General features: G+C 39.6%; 1 protein-coding gene across 1 annotated transcript in view; it reads left to right on the forward strand.

The window, feature by feature from the left end:
* Positions 1 to 21,195, forward strand: part of LOC145980088 (glutamate-gated chloride channel-like) — a 108,469-nt gene extending 87,274 nt beyond the window's left edge. The window contains exons 5-9 of the mRNA XM_083113086.1: positions 2,720 to 2,873; positions 6,725 to 6,807; positions 7,389 to 7,523; positions 12,606 to 12,991; positions 19,656 to 21,195. Of these exons, the coding sequence (XP_082969212.1) occupies positions 2,720 to 2,873; positions 6,725 to 6,807; positions 7,389 to 7,523; positions 12,606 to 12,991; positions 19,656 to 19,907 (1,010 nt within the window). The 3' untranslated portion in view covers positions 19,908 to 21,195. The remainder of the gene's footprint in view (positions 1 to 2,719; positions 2,874 to 6,724; positions 6,808 to 7,388; positions 7,524 to 12,605; positions 12,992 to 19,655) is intronic.
* Positions 21,196 to 21,686: the final 491 nt, after the last annotated feature.

Here is a 21,686-nt window from a genome sequence, read left to right on the forward strand (position 1 = left end):
CAAACGCTTTTGTAACACACTAAAGGATTAATGATTAATTATTAATGATCAAAAGCTAAACAAGGCAGTTAAAGGGAAGTTCCCTGTGAATAAGCAAAAAAGTATCTTCCCTTCAACTTAACAGGAACTAAGTACTAATTATTTACTTTACTAGTTCGGTCGCTGTGTATATTTTGCATCCTTTCGTCATTTCTTTGTGGAGTAGCAAGTAATTTTATTTAGTAACTTCTCTTGGTTATTTGATCCATGTAGTGTTTTTTTATGTTTCTGTATAATCATGTTATGTATTATTTCTCTTATGGAGTTTTGTATAGATCATAACTGACCGAACCTCGCCCAACAATAAAGTCCATTCAATTAAAGTGAAATAATAATAATAAAACACAAAATTTAGCAATATTGAAATCAAAACCTGTCCGTACTTGTAACTTAAAATTGAATCCGAGGTGGTAAAGTCGATAATGCTACTTACTGTAACGCAGGAAAGCTGGGTTTGTTTCCCGAAATACGAGGGTGAATCAAATATGAACGAGCCTTGTGCGATAAAATAAAATTTATTGAAGGAAACAGAGACATTGCCACATCCTATTTTTCTACATAGTCTCCGCCCTTAGTGATACATTTTTCGCAACGTTGTGGTAAGTTCTTGATGCCGTTCTCGTAGAATGAAGCTGGGCGGGTAGCCAACCAGTTGCGCACAAAGATTTCCACCTGATCGTTGGTCGCAAATCGCTCGTCCCCAAGTGCTTCTTTGAGTAGTCCTAACAGGTGAAAATCACATGGTGAAAGGTCTGGGCTGTACGGTGGATGCGGAAGCGGTTCCCAGTGCATTTCCACCAGTTTCTGCCGCGTAACATCTGCTGTATGGGGTCTGGCGTTGTCGTGGAGGAACAAGACCTGGCGGATAGGACAGCCTCGTCGTTTGCGTCGATACTGCACCTTAACTTGATCCAGGAGGCCGCAGTAGTAGGGTGCGTTGATGGTCCGACGTTCGTGTAAGAAATCCACCAGTAGGATCCCCCTCCATTCCCGAAACATCGTGGCCAACACCTTCCCCGCAGACAACCGAACTTTCGCCTTCACAGGGTTTCCTTCGACTTTCCTCGTCCACTCCATGCTGGCAAGCTTTTATGCTGGGGTGTAATGATGCACCCATGTCTCGTCACAGGTAACGATGCGATGCAAAAACGCTTCCCCTTCCACGTCAAAACGAGTGTGAAGCTGGCGAGCAATGCGAACTCGGTCATCTTTTTGAGCAACATTCAGCAGCTTGGGAATCCACCGAGCTGTGATTTTGCGGAAGCCCAAGTGCTTTGTGATGATTGATTGAACACTTCCATAGCTCACACCAAGTTCTGCCGCAATTTGCTTCACAGTGACTCGGCGATCCTGTTCGACAAGCTCACGAACACGAGCCATGTTCTCATTCGTCACACTGGTGCGAGGACGACGGGGGTGCACTTCATTTGCAACACGTTCACGGCCTTGCTGGAATTCCTTACACCACACCTTCACTCTTGCCCACGAGAGGGTACCATTCCCAAACTGGGCCTGCAGTCTCCGGTAAATTTCGGCCGGTTTGACGTTTTCCTGGGTGAGGAACTTGATGATTATGCGTTGCGCAACAGACACTGGTACACTCTGCTCACTCATCGTGAGAGCTACTAAACGAAGCATGCAACACGCCGGCTACCGGCCGCACATGCCCAATCACACCCTGCTACCCATTCCGACACTTAGCCAATCAAGGATCGTTCATATTTGATTCACCCTCGTAGGTTATATCAGGGAAGGAATTTTCAGACTATGTCCATGCATAAGATGGCTCTGAGATCCACCAGCCTCCAGTAAAATGGGCAACTGGGGGCAACTTTGGAGAGCAGGGATAAATATGGACCGAGCGTGGTGCTGATCACGTCACCTCCACCATAGCTGTGATCGTGAATGTGTGGAACTCCTACCTCCACACCCTGTATGAGCATCCATGGTTTGGTGCAATGTGTGTGTGTGTGATAAAGCAATATATATATATATATATATACATACACACACACACCCATACATACATACATACACACAGGGCCTCCTCGATGGAGCAGTGGTAGTAGCGTCGTCGCATTGTAATCAAGAGGTTCCGGGTTCGATACCCGGTGGAGGCACATATTGGTTCAGATCCCACTTTAAACTGTAGGTCTGGAACCAATTAACCTTACCGTCCAGAAAGCGGGCTTAAAACGCAAACTCAATTAATCAATACATACATTTATATATATATAGTGTAGTGGACTTATTGCCTAAATCTTAACAAAATATTCCTCTGAACATGAACCTGTGTTGTTCAATTTTCAATGTAAATTTCTTGGTTGCAGATAGACATTAAAGGTTAGTAGGAATTTGAAGAATATATAGAATACGGTTTATTGACCTGGTTTTGATTGATTTATTGATTTTGTGTTTTAAGTCCAGTTTATGCACAGTAAGGCTAATCGGGACTGGACCTACAGTGTAAAGTGGGATCTGAACCACCATGTGCCCCCACCGGGTATCGAACCCGGGACTCCTTGATTACAAGGCTAAGACGCTATCACTGTACCATCGGGGAGACCTTATTGACTTTAAAGGTGAACTGTTAAGTTTAAATAATGCGTAAATACACTAAATTAGCATAACGTATAACATATATATGTAAATTGACTTCGAAATTTCATTCTATTTACAGGGAAAATAAAATATCGCCTCTTGACAACCCCTCAAGATATTTGGACTCCAGACCTCTTCGTCTCCAATGAAATTGAAGGTCACTTCCACGACATATTGATACCAAACAGGCTAGTGAGGATATATCCAAACGGAAATATTCTCTACAGTGTTAGGTAAGATTTCATATTGTTAAAAGAAGCACGCGTTAATGTTTAATATAAAATTAAAGGTTTGAACATGGAAGTGTAATATTTAATTAAGTTGAAGATCCCGGTGCAAGAACCAGACAGTTTCAAATTATAAAAGTTTTCAGGAGACACGAAAAACTGAATAAAATAATGAAATGTCGAAGAAGCAAGGGGTATTCACGTGCAATAGCTAGAAGCAACAGTAACACACATATTGAATTGCGCGGTCTCGATAGCAACTGCTGCACGCCGCCTAGTGGCCGAACACTGAACTATAGCCGCTGCAAGAACCAGACTGCTCCAGGAGATGTCTGCGGTGATGCGCCGGCAGAAACACGCCAGACAACTCCTTTTCCATTCCTACGACGCAACAAATCTGTGGAGCTATCTGATTCTTCCACCAGCAGATAGAGCATTTATTCGTGATACAAAAAAAAAAAAAAGTGGAGCTGTCTGGTTCTTGCAGTTTTGTATAATATACGTACTATATATATGTGTGTGTGTGTACTCTACGTGAAATTTCTATGCTTCTTCTAAGCTAAAACTGAAACATCTAGAAAAAACAACCTTTTGTCATTTGAATTTGAATTAAAACTTTTTGGGTGCGTCAGCACTGCAGCTATTTTACACCCGTCACACTATACGAGGTCCAGCCCCTTGTGATAACAAAAATAAAAGCGTGTCTGAAAACTGAAATGTCCTTAAAAGCTGAGGCTAAAAAGGGCGCTTAGCAGAAATAAGGAAAAAACACAAAACTACACAGAATTATACTGGCCAGTCGCCAGAGCCTCGTTAGTCTACAGTGAGGTTAACTATTGGGTGCACTACGTAGAAGGAGCACCCGTTACATCCCCTTTTGTCATTTGTTTGTTTGGTTCGTTACTCATTGTTATCATAGCTAATTTATAACGCTTAGCCTATAACGTTTTGTACTTAGTATGATAGTGTATAAAAGCGTACAGCAACCTTAATCCCTGTCACGATTTAGTTGACCAATATGCGACAATCGAGAAGGGTTCTCGTCCAACTTCCGTTTATTCTGTACAGTCCTTCCCTGCGTTAAAATCTCTTCCCAGTGGGAGGCTTGGGTTGTCTATCAAGTCACCCATACAACCACTTACAAATGGTATACAGAGAAACTGTACAAACGACGTTGGTTTCACAAACTCAAATACACTCGAGAATTGATAACTTCACACTCCGTCTTGGAACTGGTCACGTCTGGCAAAAGTACATCAAACTCCCTCCGCCATCTGTGATTGTGAAGTAAATAAACAAACGCAGAGTCACCTCTTCTTCCAGTGCCCGCTGCGGAACAAGCATACACATGCTCTATTTAACAGAGCTAAGGTACCTTTTCCGGTTTCATTACATTTTCTTATACTGTCTGTCCCCTTCCTCACGTATAATATAGATACGATATAGTCTTGCCCGACAAACTGAGACACAATTTTAAAATATTTTCACTTAAAAAATCAGTGATCAATGAAAGTGTGTGAAGGAGAGAAGTGAAGTGCACTGTTCCGATATTTATATAAATAATCTCCTAAGCAAGATTCGATCTTATTGAGCTCATCGACCCAGACCTCTGACCAAAACCGCCAGTTTGCTGGCTGTAAGGGTCAAATAGAAGAATAATATTTATTTATATATATATACAGTGTGTCCACAATGAGACTCCAACATTTTGAAAGTCTATAACTTTTTCATTTCAGATTGTACAGCTGTGATTCCGGAAGAAGCAGAAGCAGAAACTCAAAAAGTTTATGTGGTAACGTTTTAGTGCGTGCAATAGCCGTAGTGGCGCTGCTACAATCGAATGTTTGAAAATGGAGATTCCAAACGAGCGAGCACAGGTTGTGTGGTGGCACGCATAAAAAAAATCAGTTTGGTGTACTATAATTACTATACATAAAAATGATAATGTAACTCATCAAGTTTTCAGTGTAACTCACAAAATTCAGTTCAGTGCACTTGTACATGGGCGCCTCGGTCGATTTCACGCCATGGGTTTACCACCACCGTGTCCTTTCAAAACATTGCCGGTCGCCAAAAACTTCACACCACTTCTTGATAGTCTTCAATGTCGGAGGATCCTTATTGTACACAAGACGAAAGTTTGATTGCACTTGAATAACTGATTTTGTTTCTGCATACCACCACACAAGCTGTGCACGCTCGTTTGGAATCTCCATTTTCAAACAATCGATTGTTGCATCGCCACTACGGCTATTGCTCGCACTAAAACGTAACCCCATTAACTTTTTGAGTTTCTCCTTCTGCTTCTTCCGGAATCACAGCTGTACAATCTGAAATGAAAAAGTTTTAGACTTTCAAAATGTTGGAGTCTCATTGTGGACACCCTATATTCCGCTGCAATCATGGTTAATACATTTATTATTTAGTAACAATTTTACACGTTCGTCATCATCATCCATGACACTACAGCCCACTTTGGGCCGTGTACTTCATGCGGTTGTGTTTTGTGTTCCGCTGCAATAAAGCTTAATATTCTGTAACTTACCAACTTTATTCCTGTATATATTTATATTATAATTGTTTGTATTGTTTTGGTATTGTCAAATGTCGGTATCTAGTTAACTACCAGAGCTATAAATTTAAATTTTGGTGGACTGATCAACCTAGCAAATAGTAGCTCAGATCAGCATACGTAAATTAATTCGATCAGCCTGTCTGGAGCGAAGCGACGATGTAATTGAAGTGATATGTCGATATCTAAAAACTAGTAAATACGAAGGTAATATATGTTTTTGTTATTAAAGGTTTTATTATTAAAAGTTAATAAAATTATCCTCATTAATAGGGAACAAGAGAGCATTATCAACATTTCGACGGATTTGAAGATTATTGTCAAACTTTATGTGTTTCGAACTTGAGGAATAAATATGTATTGTTAGCAGCCACAGGACACAGAACACATGCGGATTTATTTTGAACCGGTGAGACCAAGAATGGAAAGTTTCCACTTTTTGAACAAAATGGGCTTAATACTTTGAATACATATCAGAGCAAAAATAAAGGTTTTAAAAACAAAACATTTATGGAATATTGTTACTATGGTTATAATGAATAAGTTTGAATTGTAAGTTTCTTCATCCGGCTTTTAATTTTGGTTGCTATGAGTTTTTTTTTTTTTTTATTTCCCGGAAGTAAGGTCGAGTGGAATCCTTCCCTTCTTGGTCTCACCGATTCATATATGTATATATATATAATTTATATAATATAAAACCGGTTATATTTTAAATCTTTTAATAAGTTTCAGTATGTAATATATTTCATCTTGATATTGAACACTGATTGTTTGTTCATAGAAATATCGAAACTATACTCTATCCCAGCTAACTGTAGAGCAAGACCACGCATATTCGGCAGAGGAGGAAAATCGACTGGTGAAAAAGGTTAGCATTGCAAACCGTACGGTCCTGACCGTACATGTATGGAAATGGCATGGCATGTATGTACGTACGCTAAATGCACGGCTTGTCAAAATTTGCTCTTGCAGTTTTATCACTAATATTTCCCTAAGAAATTCTTAAACCAATCGTACGGACCTGGAGATAAAAATACGGTCCGTTTGCCAACTGTGAACGGTATTATCAGGTATTATCGTTTTCAAAAGTTAGCAATACTTACAGAGAGAAGGAGGAAATCGGGTAACTCCCGTCGCCCATTACACAATCCCGTTTTTCTCACTCTTCATTGGTGGAGCCGTCTCGCGTCACTACTTGCGCAGAGACTTGTTCTCGTTCGTCTGGGCTACAGTTAGCTGGAACGGATTATACCTATTTTTAATTCTTATTATTCTCAATTTTCAGGGTAACAATGACTTTAGCCTGCCCAATGGACCTATCAAATTATCCTATGGATAAGCAATCATGTTCGTTGAGAATGGCAAGTTGTGAGTACAATTTATATTTTTACATAATACCTATTTATTGCTTAGAGGAGAAACATTTGTGCTCTTACAAATAATCAATATTGTATTTTTTTCAATTTATAAGGAATTGCATCGTGTATTTTTTATGTTGCTTCCCCCACATTTTAGAATTATTTTTCAAAGCATCTCCCAGCTAAGGTAATTTAAATAAGCATCTCCAACTTACTACATTTTCTCCATTGTGATCCACACAAGCATCCTTCCCTACGTATCCTGAAACTTGATCAAACATTCCCCCAGCTAATATTTCCACTTACAACCTCTGACCAAACCATAATTTACATTTGCTTTTTGAGTAAAATTAAAACTTTGAAGCCTAGTAGATATGATAACACCATTTTAAATTGTAGGCTGTGGTAGTTAGGTATATGTGCAAGCCTCATGCAAACTGGATTTCGATTTACCCTCTATGGGGATAATGACAATTTTCTGTTGGTGCAATGATAAAACTATCAGCAAAACTTTGACACATCGAACGTTATTCCTCAGGAATCATGAAGTGCAAATATTAAAAAAAATGATTATTTTTGGCTCTATTTCAGATGCTCACACAACAGAAGACCAGATATTGATGTGGAAAAAGATGGACCCAGTGCAGTCCGTGAAGAACCTGGACCTCAACCCGTTTGTAATGCAAGGGTTTGGAATTGACTATTGCAACTCAAAGACAAACACAGGTGGGTTAAACATTCTTGTTGCCAGATAAAATAATGGCTTCCAACAGTTTACAGCGCATCTATTAGACTTTATTTACCCTGCCAGAATGATGAGCGCATGTACATCGAGCGCACAGAGGTAATTTCATACATCGAGCGCACAAAGGAAAGTTCGTACATCGAGCACACGAAGGAAATTTCGTACATCGAGCGCCACTTCCTGAATGACATTTCAACTACCTTATTTGGAACACACACATATTTTTCTACCTTTATGATTAAATATCAACATTCCTTCACACTTTTTTCCAGACTTGCGACTGGACAATGTGTAATCTAATGCACATGTTGGTTCTTCTAGAATGGCTTGTATGCATCTTTCCGTTTCAATGAACTTGCGTCTCCTCTTCCTAGTGTTGAGCCATTATCCTGCCGCTTACCTCTTCCACTTCTTCTTTCATTTTCTGGCCGAGTAGGTAAACGTTCGGATTTGGTGCTCCAAAGATCCTGTTGAACTTGTTGTTCCATCCTTCAAATGGATTATTTGTCCTTTGGCCGGAAACATTTCATAGATTTATTGGTATTCTCTCGTTGTTCCACCACTGCTCCACAAAATAGTCCAGGAATCTTGTTAATTTTAGATCCTGTGGCGCGCTCTCCATAATTCTGAGCCAGGATTCGTCGACTATTTCTGTCGGTATCAACGCCAAAGCAGTACACATCCTACATGTATTCTTAATCTCCTCGTTTTCTTTGTACTCCTATGCTAAGCCTAAGTTCTCAATTTGACGTCCAACATGGTATCGATATCCGTCGAGCAGAAGACTAGGTTTACTCTTGTAGTGGTGTTTACTTCCATTTGAAAAAAAAAGAAAACTACACAAAATCAAAGCGTTCTGAACCTCGACTTTCTCACTACCCACTTTACAAATTTCAATCTCCTCCTTGCCTGCACCTTGGATATGCTAGGGTGACTCAGTTATGTGACCTTCACGTGCCCTCAATAAATGGCTTATCTTCTTTGTGCGCTCCAAATACCGTACGCTCGACGGACGTAATCGCCAGAATACCCTCTTCTAAGATACCAGCCGGCTCGGTGCCAGAAAACGTCAAATCTCGCCATCGAAGGTACAGGTTGAGAGTCCTGGTCTGTTCTCTGAGAGTGTTCCTTCATCAATTTCATTTAACCATTGCTCATCGTTACCATTGCAACTAGGCAAAAGTGGCAGAAAATCGACACCAAATAATAAAGAAAAGACTAAGGCGTCACAAAAAAAAATAAAGAAAATAAAAAATATTTTGTTGGAACTTCATGAGGGGGGCGAGTGTCAGTTTTGCACTGGTTCTGCATTTATTTCAAAATCGTCGGAATGGGCGCTGGTACTAAGAAAACCCGGCTCGCCAAGAGAGTATGAATTTCTCTCCATGTTCGAAGCGGTTTTTTAAATTTGAATTTTAAGCTAGTTGTTTAACCAATGTTTGAAAAAATAATGAATAAGCATTTACAGAATCCCATGCATTCCTTATGGGGAATCAACTTCACCTTCAAGTTACAGCTAATCAAGTGGGAGTTCCGATTATTCCGACGACCAAGGAATTGTTCAACGTGTTCTATTTCAGTACTTTTCTACGCAATTGGATATTTGATATTCCAGAGAGGAAACGTAAAATAATGTTCCCATAAACGTAATGTATGTCTCCTTGCCTCCTACGGCCATCCTGGCAGTGTTGCCAAACCTGATGCACATAAAAAAAGCACAATTGCACCATAAATGAAGCTAAAGTTGACTTTCAAGGAGCTAGATTTACTAAGTCTCCATAAAGTACCTCCTAGGATAATTTTACGTGTAGAAGAAATGCTATTACCGTTAACTTTAAAGTGATGACAATATATTCTTATTTCCGGCAACAACATCCATCTCAAAAATCTATTGACGGCCGTAGTAAATCGAAATTAAAGGATTCCAGGATAACAATATTATGTGATCTTCACCTCATCCAGGGCGTTATATAAAAGTAGCTGGGAAGGTAAGAGGGGTTGGGGCAGCCAATATAATAATATCACGTCACGTGCAAAATGTATGTTCATGGCAAAAGTTGGTCTATGTGGGCCGGAGCCAGTGATGGCATCACAGTGGAGCAGGGGGCGGGCGCTCCAGTTAACAGCCGAACAAGTGCACGAAAGAGCCAGATCTTGCTCCAAAAGATCTAAGTTGGCAACAGTGCTATGCAGCTGCCGCGGAGGGCAGAACCTCATGGAAACCCTTCCTCAGCACGATCTAATGATATCTTGAGAGCACCTGAATATTTTGTTTCAGTGCGACTTGGAGAAAAGAGGAACAACAAGTAGGCGGACAATAAAACCGTTTAACAACAATGCCAAAAAAAGAAAAAGTCCTCACTGAGCTGTAGGCAAATATCGAAAAACACAAAGAGGCCACTTAAAACAAAAGAAGAAACAATTCTTAACAACAATACTGACGAAAGAAAAGATAACGGCCTCTGATCTTTACAGAGACTGTCGACAGTACAGGAAAATATATGCGGCTTCTCTGTCAATGCTTGGCTGTTGTATAGGCTACAATAACAGCGGTCTCACTACAATACCTAACATTCGAGCGCTCAATGAGACTACGACATATGACACTGTAAGAGTTATTGTTTTCAATATAGGTTTTGAATAGGGGGTGCTGAAGGGGGTGCGGTAGAAATTTAGGGGGTGCGTAAACACCCCTTCGCACCCCCCCCCCCCCCCCCCGGCGCCGCCCCAGTTCATAGTAGTGATGATCTATGCCCTACCAATTTGTGGTTCAGACTCCTTTGAAAAATTCTGGATACGTGCCTGAAATAATGGCTGACACCCTATGATGTGTTAAGTATACATTCATTACATCGCGTTTGAATACAAAACGCAGTTACTTGTTTATATCTTTTGACTTGTAAGTGTAACTTGTAATTTGAGTCAGAATAACTCAAAAACTAATGATAATAATAGGTTGACGAGTTGATGTAGGGCGCTACAAAAACCAGATGACCTAGGTGTGAATCCTGTGTTTGTTCCTGCATCCCCGATGGCGCATCGTCGCCTTGTAATCAAGGGGTTCTGGGTTCGATGCCCAGTGGAGGCACATAGTGGTTCGGACCTCACTTAAACTGTAGGTTCAATCCCGATTAGCCTTACTGTGCATAAAGTGGACGTAAAACACCAACTCAACTGTGTTTGTTCTATCAACAATTCACCATTCATCATCATCAATGTAATTAATCAAGTAAGGTGCAATACCATTAAATAACAAAACTGTGCATACGCAGTAGAATGGTAATTTTGGCTTTACATTTTGGTCATATTTATATCAAAATTTATACATTATTTCTTGGTAATTGCCTAGTAGGTCTGTATGATTGGTCCATATCAGCAAAACCCGTGGATTTGACTATTGATCAGACATGTTTTAGCTAATCATTATAGCTATCTGGTTATATAGCGTATATTGTAGGCAAGAAGACGTACCTGGTACAGTTCGCGCCACTGAATGATCTTTTGTCTGCTGTCCGTTGTTGCTAAAAGTATGTTTGGTGTACTCATGGCAACTGAGCGTGCTATTACCCGATTGTTTTACTAACAAGTTATTCAAGCCCATAGAGGGTACATTCTTTTCCGATCTTCTTCTTTGTTTCCATCCCCTTCTGCCATTAAGCGTCTGGTTCCATCATCCACTTCCTATACACTTTTACTGTCCAAGGCTAGGTTTCGGATTTCCGGCATTGTTTTCCCTTTCTTTTTTTCTATTATTTCCACATACTCTTCCCATTGATCTCTTGGTCGTCCTCTCCCCCCTTGCCTTCTGTTCTGGCCTCCAGCACCTGTCTAGGTTTATTGATTGATTGATATGTTGTTTTAAGTCACTTTATGCACAGTAAGGCTAATCGGGACTGGACCTACAGTTTAAAGTGGAATCCGAACCACTTGTGCCTCGACCGGGTATCGAACCCGGGACCCCTTGATTACAAGGCAACGACGCTACCATTGCGCCATCGGGGAGGCCCCAGCAACTGTCTAGGATTGTGATTCTCCTCCATTCTTGTGACATGTTTAAACCATTGCAGTGCCTTTCTCTCTATTGTTTCAAATAGTGTTCTTTGCTGTAACTGGTCCCTAATAGTGATCTTTCTAATCCTATCGCTTCTAGTCTTTCCTATTGCTCTTCGTAGGTATCTCATCTCCGCTTCTTGAATTATGTTATTCTGTTTTGATAGTAATATGAAGCTCTCTGTATCATACAGTAATGTGGGAATGTAGATTGTCTTGTAAAACATCATCATCGTTTCATCACTTATTTCCTTCTTACCAATTAATGTGTTGTTGTGTTCTGCTTCTGTAAGCTTCTGGAAGCAGCTTTTCCGATCGACATCTAAAATGCCTGCTCCGTAAGATACAACTAAGTGTTGGTATTTCTTTCATGAAGCGAGCGACTATCCCTGACTGGCACGTGCTGTCTCCATGGATCTCTTGGTGAAGCACGTACGTGATACCTGTCAAGATCTGCCAACATGCGAGGGGAGGCTGATAAGTACTAAGCCTTACCCAGAAAAAAATGAGCTAGGAGGCTGAAATTTGCAGGGTGTACTGGTCAATTCTTCTATATGTAATGGTGCAATAATCGACTTTCTATGATTTTAACTTTCCTTTGTTTCTCAAGTTCAAAGTTAAAATGGCAGCACCTCCAGAAAATTTGCATGACTGTTGCATGACAATGCATCGCCACACACTGCAGGTGAAACAATGACGACACTGACCTCCTTAGGTTTTCAAGTGTTGCCCCATCCACCCTATTCGCCTCACCTGGCTCGATCTGACTATTATCTGTTCTCCCATCTGAAAAAAAAACAACCTAAAGGGACAATGATTTGGGAGTGTTAAGGAGGCAATTCAAGTGCATTGACTTCCTGGGGGAATATGTAGAATAGTGGCAGTTACAGATTCCTAGCTTATTTTTTTCTGGGTAAGGCTCAATACTTTACAGCCTCCCCTCGTACCATGATGTATAAAAACCATTGTTCCATCTGTGGTTTGACTGAAATGCCTTGCTTCCATTCCTTTAGGTGAGTACAGTTGCCTGAGAGCGGACTTCCTCTTCAAGAGGGTGGTGAAGAACTACCTGTTCCACCTCTACCTGCCCCTGGGGTTGCTGGCTATCGTCTCGTGGATCGTATTCTGGCTGGAGATCCAGGCTACCAGCACGAGGGTCATCATCTCCGTCATCATCTTCTTGTCGACAGTGTTCGAGAGCTCTCGAGTGACCGCCGCCTCCCCCGCCTCTGGAGACGCCAAGGCCATCGACTCCTGGTCCAACTGGATGCTGCTCTTCGTGTTCGCCGCCCTGGTGGAAGTGGTGGCTGTGATTCTCTTTGGCGGAAGGAACACCAACCCCAACAAGACGAGTCGAAGGGGGTTGGAGATCGAGGAAGGAAACAACTCAGTTGCATTGGTAAGTAACTCTGAACTTTTTTCTACATCTAACTCAACCTGCACTTTAAAGAAGAGTTGTTGCAGGTCCAGGAACTCCTAAATTCTAGGATTTTGGTTGGTTCCGCTACAGAACCCGAGATTTTCTCGCACAATTTATATTCGGTACAAGTTGCGTATTGTTTCATTGAAAAAATGGTTCCTGGACCGTATTTAAATTGATCCGGAAGAAAGATTCCTCGACCGTATTTAAATTCAGCTGGAGAAATAGTTCCTGGACCGTATATAAATTCATCTGGAAACAAAGGCTCCTGGACCGGATTGAAAAACTTTACAGATAAAAAGGTTCTTTACGGTCCGGAACACATTTACGCTTACTGATTTTCTCTAATGGACCGGAATTGAATTGATTAAAATTCCTGGACATTTGAAAACCCTGGTTTAAAGTAAAATTCCTAAGCAATTCGACCAAGCTACCTTGATTACAATCGGAAAAACCAAAGTAAGTGTAAAGAATTAAGGATGAGGTGGAACAAACAACGATGAAAAGGAATAGCAACGGCACAAGTAAGTAGTGACAAAGGAAACAGCAGTGAAAGTTACTAAACTCCATACGGATCAAACGTATTAGAATCCAAAGTTTAGAGAATACAAGAGCGAATGGAAATATGCGGCAAAGGGAACAACAGTACATGGAATCAATGCAAAAAGCTAAAAGTGAAATGATTTAATGCTAAATGTAAAGGAACTAATGCCAAATGCAATAACAGTGAAAGGAACTAATACCAACTGCAACAACAGTGACAGGAACGCATGCCAAATGCAACAACAGTGAAATGAACCAATGCCAAATGCAACAACAGTGAAAGGAACGAATGCCAAATGCAACAACAGTGAAATGAACTAATGCCAAATGCAACAACAGTGAAAGGAACGAATGCTTATCAACAACAGTGAAAGGAACGAATGCCAAATGCAAGAGCAGTCAAAGGATCGAATGCCAAATGCAACAACAGTGAAAGGAACTAATGCCAAATGCAACAACAGTGAAAAGAACTAATGCCAAATGCAACAACAGCGAAAGGATCGAATGCCAAATGCAACAACAGTGAAAGGATCTAATACGAAATGCAACGAAAGTGAAAGGAACTAATGCCAAATGCAACAACAGTGAAAGGATGCCAAATGCAACAACAGTGAAGGAAACTAATACCAAATGCAACAACAGTGAAATTATCTAATGCTAAATGTAATGGAACTAATGCAAAATGCAACAACAGTGAAAGGAATTTATACCAAACACAACAGTGAAAGGAACTAATGACAAATGCAAGAACAGCGAAATGAATTAATACCAAATGAAAGTACAGTGAATATAAATAAACGCTGTAGTGAACAAGAGTAAACGTAACCAAGACCACAGAATGAAGGAAATTAAACGCAGTGTAAATAAGTGATGGTAGAAGAGAACAGCAGCAAATCGAATGAAGTGGCGTGCTTATAAACGGAAAAAATATCGAAAAGAATTAAGCGCCAAACACAATAACAGCAGAACGTTTGTGTGTCAAAGGGAAGAAGAGGGTGAAAAGTGAACAGCGGAAACTCAGTGCCAACAGAGCAAATTGGTGAAGAAATAGTTGTTCAAAGGAAGGTCAGCGACATTAATCAAACGCCAAGAGAAACGAAAATATGAAAAGACCAGAAACAAGTGCCACGAGGAACAGATGTTAGAGGATTTAAGTCTCCAAGGGTGAAATGAATTAAGAGCCGTAGGAAATGAAAGCGAAAGGAACAAAGCGGCATGAGGAACACGAGTTAGATGATTATTTTTTTGTTATTCGGCTTATCTTTTCTACCTTTTTGGCTAGACCCGAAGATGAGGAGTGAAAAATTGATGAAGGGACACTCACAAATGACACCCATGCTCAGGCCGAGATTCGCTGTTCCAACCATTGCGCCACGATCATCCGCTAAGAGTTAGAGGCATTAAGTGTTATAGGGGACAATGATGGTATGAATTAAGGGTCATGAAAGGAATTAAACCCCAAGAAGAACATAAGTTAAAGGAATACTGTGTCATAAGGTCAATAGCAGCCAAGCACTAAAGGGAAAAATAGTGGAACGAAAAGGAGTGCCATAGTAAAGAAAAGCGGAAGAATTAATACTCCAGTGAAATGTAAGGTACCTGAACCCAAATGGGCTACCTAAGGTTTGCGGTTGTTTTTAATGGTGTAGAAAGTCAGGCAGATAAAACTAGTGGAGGTGGGGCGGGGGCAACTCTGAAATTATAAATGAAAAAAAAAGTGAAAATTAGCTAAAACCAAAAAAAATAATAAAAGGGACGCTCTGCCCCTAATTGAGCTAGAGTGAAAGCGATTGCAGATTCGGAAATTGCAGATTCGGAATCTGCAATCTGCACGTCAAGATTCCGAATCTGCAATCGCTTTCACTCTAGCTCAATTAGGGGCAGAGCGTCCCTTTGAAAATACTTTGGGTTATATGAAATTTTCACATTTTTTTTTTTTTTGCGTGAATTTAAAATCGCCATATCTCCGTTTCAAAGGTTTCCATTTAAAATTTCACAGTTGCCCCCGCCCCAACCCAGGGGGCGTGGGTGGGGAATCAAGTGTGATATCATTGAATAGCTTTCTTTCAATTCTTAAACACGTATTTTTTCGTTTTCTGATTCTATGTGTATTTCTCACGATATGTGACCGTTCCGGGACGTTTGGATCTCCAGGTATATACATATATAATGTAGTATACATAGAGGCACAATGACAAATAAATAAATTGACTCAGAAATGTGCCGCGCTCTTCTTTCTCCAAACAATCGTGTTCATGCATTTAAGACAAAACTGTTTAGCAGCAAGAGTGTGAAGTACTTAGTAGTTATAACTTCTCTCTCTGGTAATTTACAATGCATTACAGAAAACAATAAAATTGTGAGCGAAGCGAGCAAGAAAATTTTTAGATACAAATTTTTGCAAACTGGAAACAATATTAATTTAATATGGCACAAAGAAAATCATGGGGCGCCATGGCATTCTCTTTTACATTTTTTTTATTTAGATCGTTAGGCGCCCAGGGCCTTCTTCCGTCGCACCCTAGCTACAGCTCTGAACTTGACAAGACCGTAAGAAAGGTAGAGAAAGATAGGGTTAAACAACGGTGAAATATTGTTCGCATACTGATATTGATAAGATATATTAAAAAGAAGAACTCGCATTTCAAAAATATGCAGCCAAGAGTAAGGAGCAAGAACATTTCAATGCTTTAAAAAAAGAACACAGGCAAGCATGTTATCAGATTGCCTTCTCGTAGCGATTGTTGTACGATAAACAAAAGAACCCCCACCCCACTCGGCTTTTTTGAAATAAAACAGGCCACTGCTCGATGTCGCATTCAGAAAATCAAGTCATTCGCCCAGTAGTTTCTCTTCGTTATAAACCTTAACGCGCGTGCGTAATACTACAGTTTACGATCCACGCATCACACGCATTTTCAAAAGCCGGATTAAATAAAATGAACCACTGATATAATATGAACCGGCACCGTCCCTCCAGGTCACGCTAAACAGTGAAAATCATTTGTCATATTTGTTTTAGCTTAATTTTGCTGAGTTGGTACCACTGGTACTCTCAAAGCCAGACCACTGCCTGGAAGAGTGATGGGGAGGATGACGTAATAGGAATTGCTCCGCAGCGATCTGCGCATATTGGGACTTAACTTGTCAGGTTATAGGAAGATAGGTACTCATCGTCCCTCATAAGAAGGCATAGATAAACATATATCCTGGACGTTTTGCCTATACAGTAAAACCTCGTTAATCCGGACACTGATAAGCCGGACTTCGCTTAATCTGAAAAAAAAGCAGAATGCAAGGTTTTAACTATGGCTAGAAGTCAACAATCGCATTGTATGTACAGTATTGCTTTACATTTTACTGTCCTGTATAGTGTATTTAGGCCTATGCCCTTTAAATACACCATAATAAACGTGTTTTGTTGCTATAAGCGGAATTTTAAGGTAATGCACTTTCCACTGTTCGTTTAGGATATTTATGTTAATCCGGACTTTCGTTAAACCGGTCAAATTATCCCCCTCCCTATTAGTCCGGATTAACGAGGTTTTACTGTATTGCTAAAATAATAGGTAAAAACGTTTTTCAAGGAGTAGCAAACCACAGCAGTATCTATTTTTTCTTTCTTTCTTCTACCTCGTATTTCGTGTATATTTCAAATTCTGTTGTCTTTAATTGCAAATTAACACATTTTTACACTTTCTAAAAAGCTTCATGTAAAATAATTCCATTGTAATTATTGCACTAATAATAGTGTTTTTACTTGGAAACCAGATCGCTGACGCCTATTAAACGATGCCTCTTAATACTATCAGAGATGAGCATTAAAATATTATCACATATGTTAATAAGTAGCACAAAAATAAGGCTCTGTCCGAAGGTACAAAGTACAGACTTGAAGTATGGTCTTGGCGTAAGTGACGTCACCTAGTAAAGTTCGAAAGCGCCAAGAACAGAAGTACGCAAGTGCACAGCTCGCAGTGCAGATGGTTGGTGACTAGGTCACATGTTGTCCACACTCGTTGTTCATTTGTTTAAAATCACGGAGGTAGAGCGCCAGCGACACAGGTAGATGCTACGTTATGGGCCAGCAAGTTGTTAATTATAGTTCTTCTAATGTGTGGAGATGTATATGTACGAACATTTGAAAATGCTATGTGATTTCTATAGTGAAAAATAAGTGTTTAAAAACGCGGGGAAAACAACGAGTACTCAGTTTTATCTATTGATCGTATTTGGCGCTGCAGTCGAAGTGCAATTCGAAAGACTTTCACTTCCAGTCCACGACTTGAAAACCGCACTCCAAGACCATACTTGGAGGATGCTCGCTTCAAGTACGGTCTTGCACCTTTCGAACACGGCCAAAATTTAGGAGAATGTAATTTGTAGAAAATGTTTTCAAAATTCAGATATAGTTATTAAATGTTATATACTAAGTACTTGGTTGTTATTTTACTTTCTAATACATCCAGTAAAAAAAATCATGAATTAACTTTTGTGCTTTATTTCATGAGGTATGAAAATAGCATAGTTGTTATCAGGGCCCGGGATTCATGTTCCCTAACATATTTTTTATTTACATCGGATTGAATCTGGGGTGAGATCTTTACGTATCTGATGAAACTCAGCCGAAATAGACAAACTTGATAAGGCATATTTTGACATAGTCAATCTTCCCTGGATGATATTGACTTACCGTAATGAGAAATTCGAAAGTACTATTGTGCATATTTTTGGCTTTACTGGGAATATTTCTGCATTTTTCTGACATATTTTTCAACTTTTATGACATAATTACATACATATTTTACAGTTTTATAGGACATAGAGTCTCGGCGAAATGTCTGAAATTGTTCGTTACAATTTATTTATGTATTTAGAATTGATGACTAAATCACATTGGTAACCCCAATAACTACAGCGTTTAATATTTATTAACATTTCAGACTATGCACCCTAGGCGTAGCTACGGGGTGTGCCCAGGCACACCCTAATGGGCTGCTTTATCAAAGAGAATTAAAGACAGATATTTCAATAAGAGAGAAAATAAGCGGCAGTTTATAAGAAGTTGAAAATGTCATTACTTGGTACAAACGTGTGCATTATCGCTGATGAAATGAGTGTCTATAGATTTTCGATTTTTTTATGTCATTGGAGAAAGAAGATATTTACTGCATTCTACTCTGTACTACAGCGCTTTTCTTCTATACCTGTCACAAGCTGCACGTGTGAGAGAGCTTTCTCCAAGCTTTCCCAAGTTAAAACTAAATTAAGAGCAACTCAGAAGAAGGATAGATTAGAAGCCCTGATCTTGCTATTTGTGGAACAGGAAAAAGCTTTGTCTATTGATGTAAATGAAGTTATTGATGAGTTTAAGAACATTGTACCTTTTGACAGACGTCTCTTCTTATAGATGACGTGTATTTTGATGTATTTGTTTGTAACATTTATGAACATTTTGTGTGTCTGTAATTTCTATGCAATTTAATTTTTTTCTACTACATATATTCAGAAATTTTCAACACTGTCATTTAGTGAATTTATATTCCTTTACAAACATCAGTGCAGTTAAAGAGCCAAGTGATTGTGTTGCAAAATATGATATTAAAAAGGTACAAGATCTCATTTTTTTTCTTTGTGCACACCCAAATATAAAGTTCTAGCTACACCTATGACTGACTTACCGTAATGAGAAATTCGAAAGTACTGTTGTGCATATTTTTGGCTTTACTGGGAATATTTCTGCAGTTTTATGACATATTTTTCAATTTTTATGACATAATTACATACATATATTACAGTTTTATAGGACACAAAGTCCCGGGAAATGTCTCAAATTGTTCGTTACAACAGATGTGTTTAGAATTGATGACTAAATCACATTGGTAACCAAAATAACTACAGGTTTTAATATGTATTAACATTTCAGACTATGCACAGTCTGGAAAGGATGGATCACATGTAAAAGATGCATGCACTGATTTTTATACAAATACTTCCTGTAAAATGCTAGAGGTAATAGTTGTAGACAGACTAACTTGTAAGATGTTCTAGAGGTCATATTACCAGCGCCATCTATTAGACTTTCAATCACTCTTTCCAGAAACCTCTGGTGGAGACGGACGGAAGCGACTCCAAGATAGAGCAAGACGTGAAAGGGGCTGACGATGAAGTCAAACCGAACCTTGTGAAGCAGTGGCTGTCAAGATTCCCAACGGCCGGACATAAGATTGACGTGTTGTCACGCATTCTCTTCCCTGTGGCATTCATCATCTTCAACATCACGTACTGGGCCACGTACGCCGACTACGAGGGCATCCAGACACTCAACTCCTTCGTGAAGATACCATATTGATCAAGGAAACGGTTTTCGTCACGTGATCATCTTCGTGGATGGATGTAATTTGTTTTGTTTTTTGAGAGTTTTCTCGGGCACTGATTGAGTGTGCAAAGTTATGGCAATAAACTGAGGGTGGCATTGGTGTTGTGTGCATCTGGAATAGCTGTCGAGGAAAAGGTGCCCACAGTTTCGACACTGAATGACTTTATCTCGCATACCCGCGCACTATTATCACAATACATAACTCCATTATGCTAAAAATGCCATCAATAAGAACGACAGACTATCAATTCATTCTTATGTACGTGGGCTATACATTTATGTGGCAACACTGTCAGGAAGAGGTGATAACACCCTGCATGTGCTATCAGGCATTGAGCATTGTCAGTGTGTGGAGTACCAAGAGTGGTCGGTGCAGGGAGTACTGTTCTATGTGTACGAGGTTGAAATGAACACCATTTTGTGTACTGCCCTAAAACGTGTTTACAAAAGTAGAACAACGACTGTGGATCAAATTCCAAGTGGCCCGTGGCAAAAATTCACAAGAATGTTATCAACACTTGCATGAAGCCTGTAGCAACAATACTTAGCGTTGGTTGCACAATGGGTAAGTGCATTTCTTGAGGAGGTTGGGATATGTCAGTGAGAACATGAAAAAAATTGAATCATGTTGGGTTCCCGATATTGTCACCATTGTGCAACCATCATATATGACTAGGTATTGTTGCTACAGCCTTCATGCAAGTCTTGATAACGTTATTGTGAATTTTTGCCACGGGCCACTTGGATTTTGATCCAGAATCGCTGTTCTACTTTTGTAAACACGTTTTAGGGCAGTACACAAAATGGTGTTCATTTAAACTTCGATCCTAAACAACAGTACTCGCTGCACCGACCACTTTGGTACTCCACACACCGACATTGGCACTAGCTGAAAATGCTCAATTCCTTGAAATCACATGGAGGGCGTTACCACCTCTTCCTAATAGTGTTGCCACTTCTAAATTTACAGCCCACGTATAATTCACATTGCCCGCCATATCCCATTATTTCAAGCTTCTTTGCCGAAATATCTGCCTCTTATATTCATTAGTAGGATTGCAGATATTAATTGTTGCACGTTGATTCTGACAATATTATTTACTTCATTATATTTAGTGTTCCCATTGTTTTAACTTCATTTTTTTGAATGAAGATAAGGTACATATATGTATATGCACTACTTAACAAACATATTTTTGAAATTAGTTTGTACATTTCCTTCTGATAGCTAATAAAGAAGTTCGCTAAAATAAAAAAATAATATTCGACTTCATGTAATTGGCAGCAATCACAAAATAACTTAATTTAACGTAATAGTAATAGCTTTCCTTTAAATCAGAGATGTGTTCCTGTCATGTGGATGTGCTGTCGTAAGAAAATGTACCTTGTTAGAGAAAACGTGCACCCTATCTTTAAAAACAAACATTGCATCATGTATTGTATCTTGAATTTTAACAATGCCTAGCATTTTTTCCAAACAGGAATGCAAATTAAAGGAACGGTCTTGATTAGCCTATTTGAACAAAAGAAGTGAACTTGTGCACCGTTAGAAGATACCGTAAAATTTAGCTACATTCGTATTCGACCGTTAAAATTTAACAGTCCGCCTACTAATTTACAAAACGGGATGCAACCGTTATTTAAAAAAAAAATCAAACTTGAATATTTTATCACGTACAGTCAAAGGGCAAAGATAATGATGGGCAAATTGTCCACAGCTATTTTCATTACTTTCTTATTCTACATCCTCTG

Source organism: Lepisma saccharinum, chromosome 27, assembly GCF_977018435.1.
Source record: "Lepisma saccharinum chromosome 27, izLepSacc3.1, whole genome shotgun sequence".
NCBI classification, from domain to species: domain Eukaryota; kingdom Metazoa; phylum Arthropoda; class Insecta; order Zygentoma; family Lepismatidae; genus Lepisma; species Lepisma saccharinum.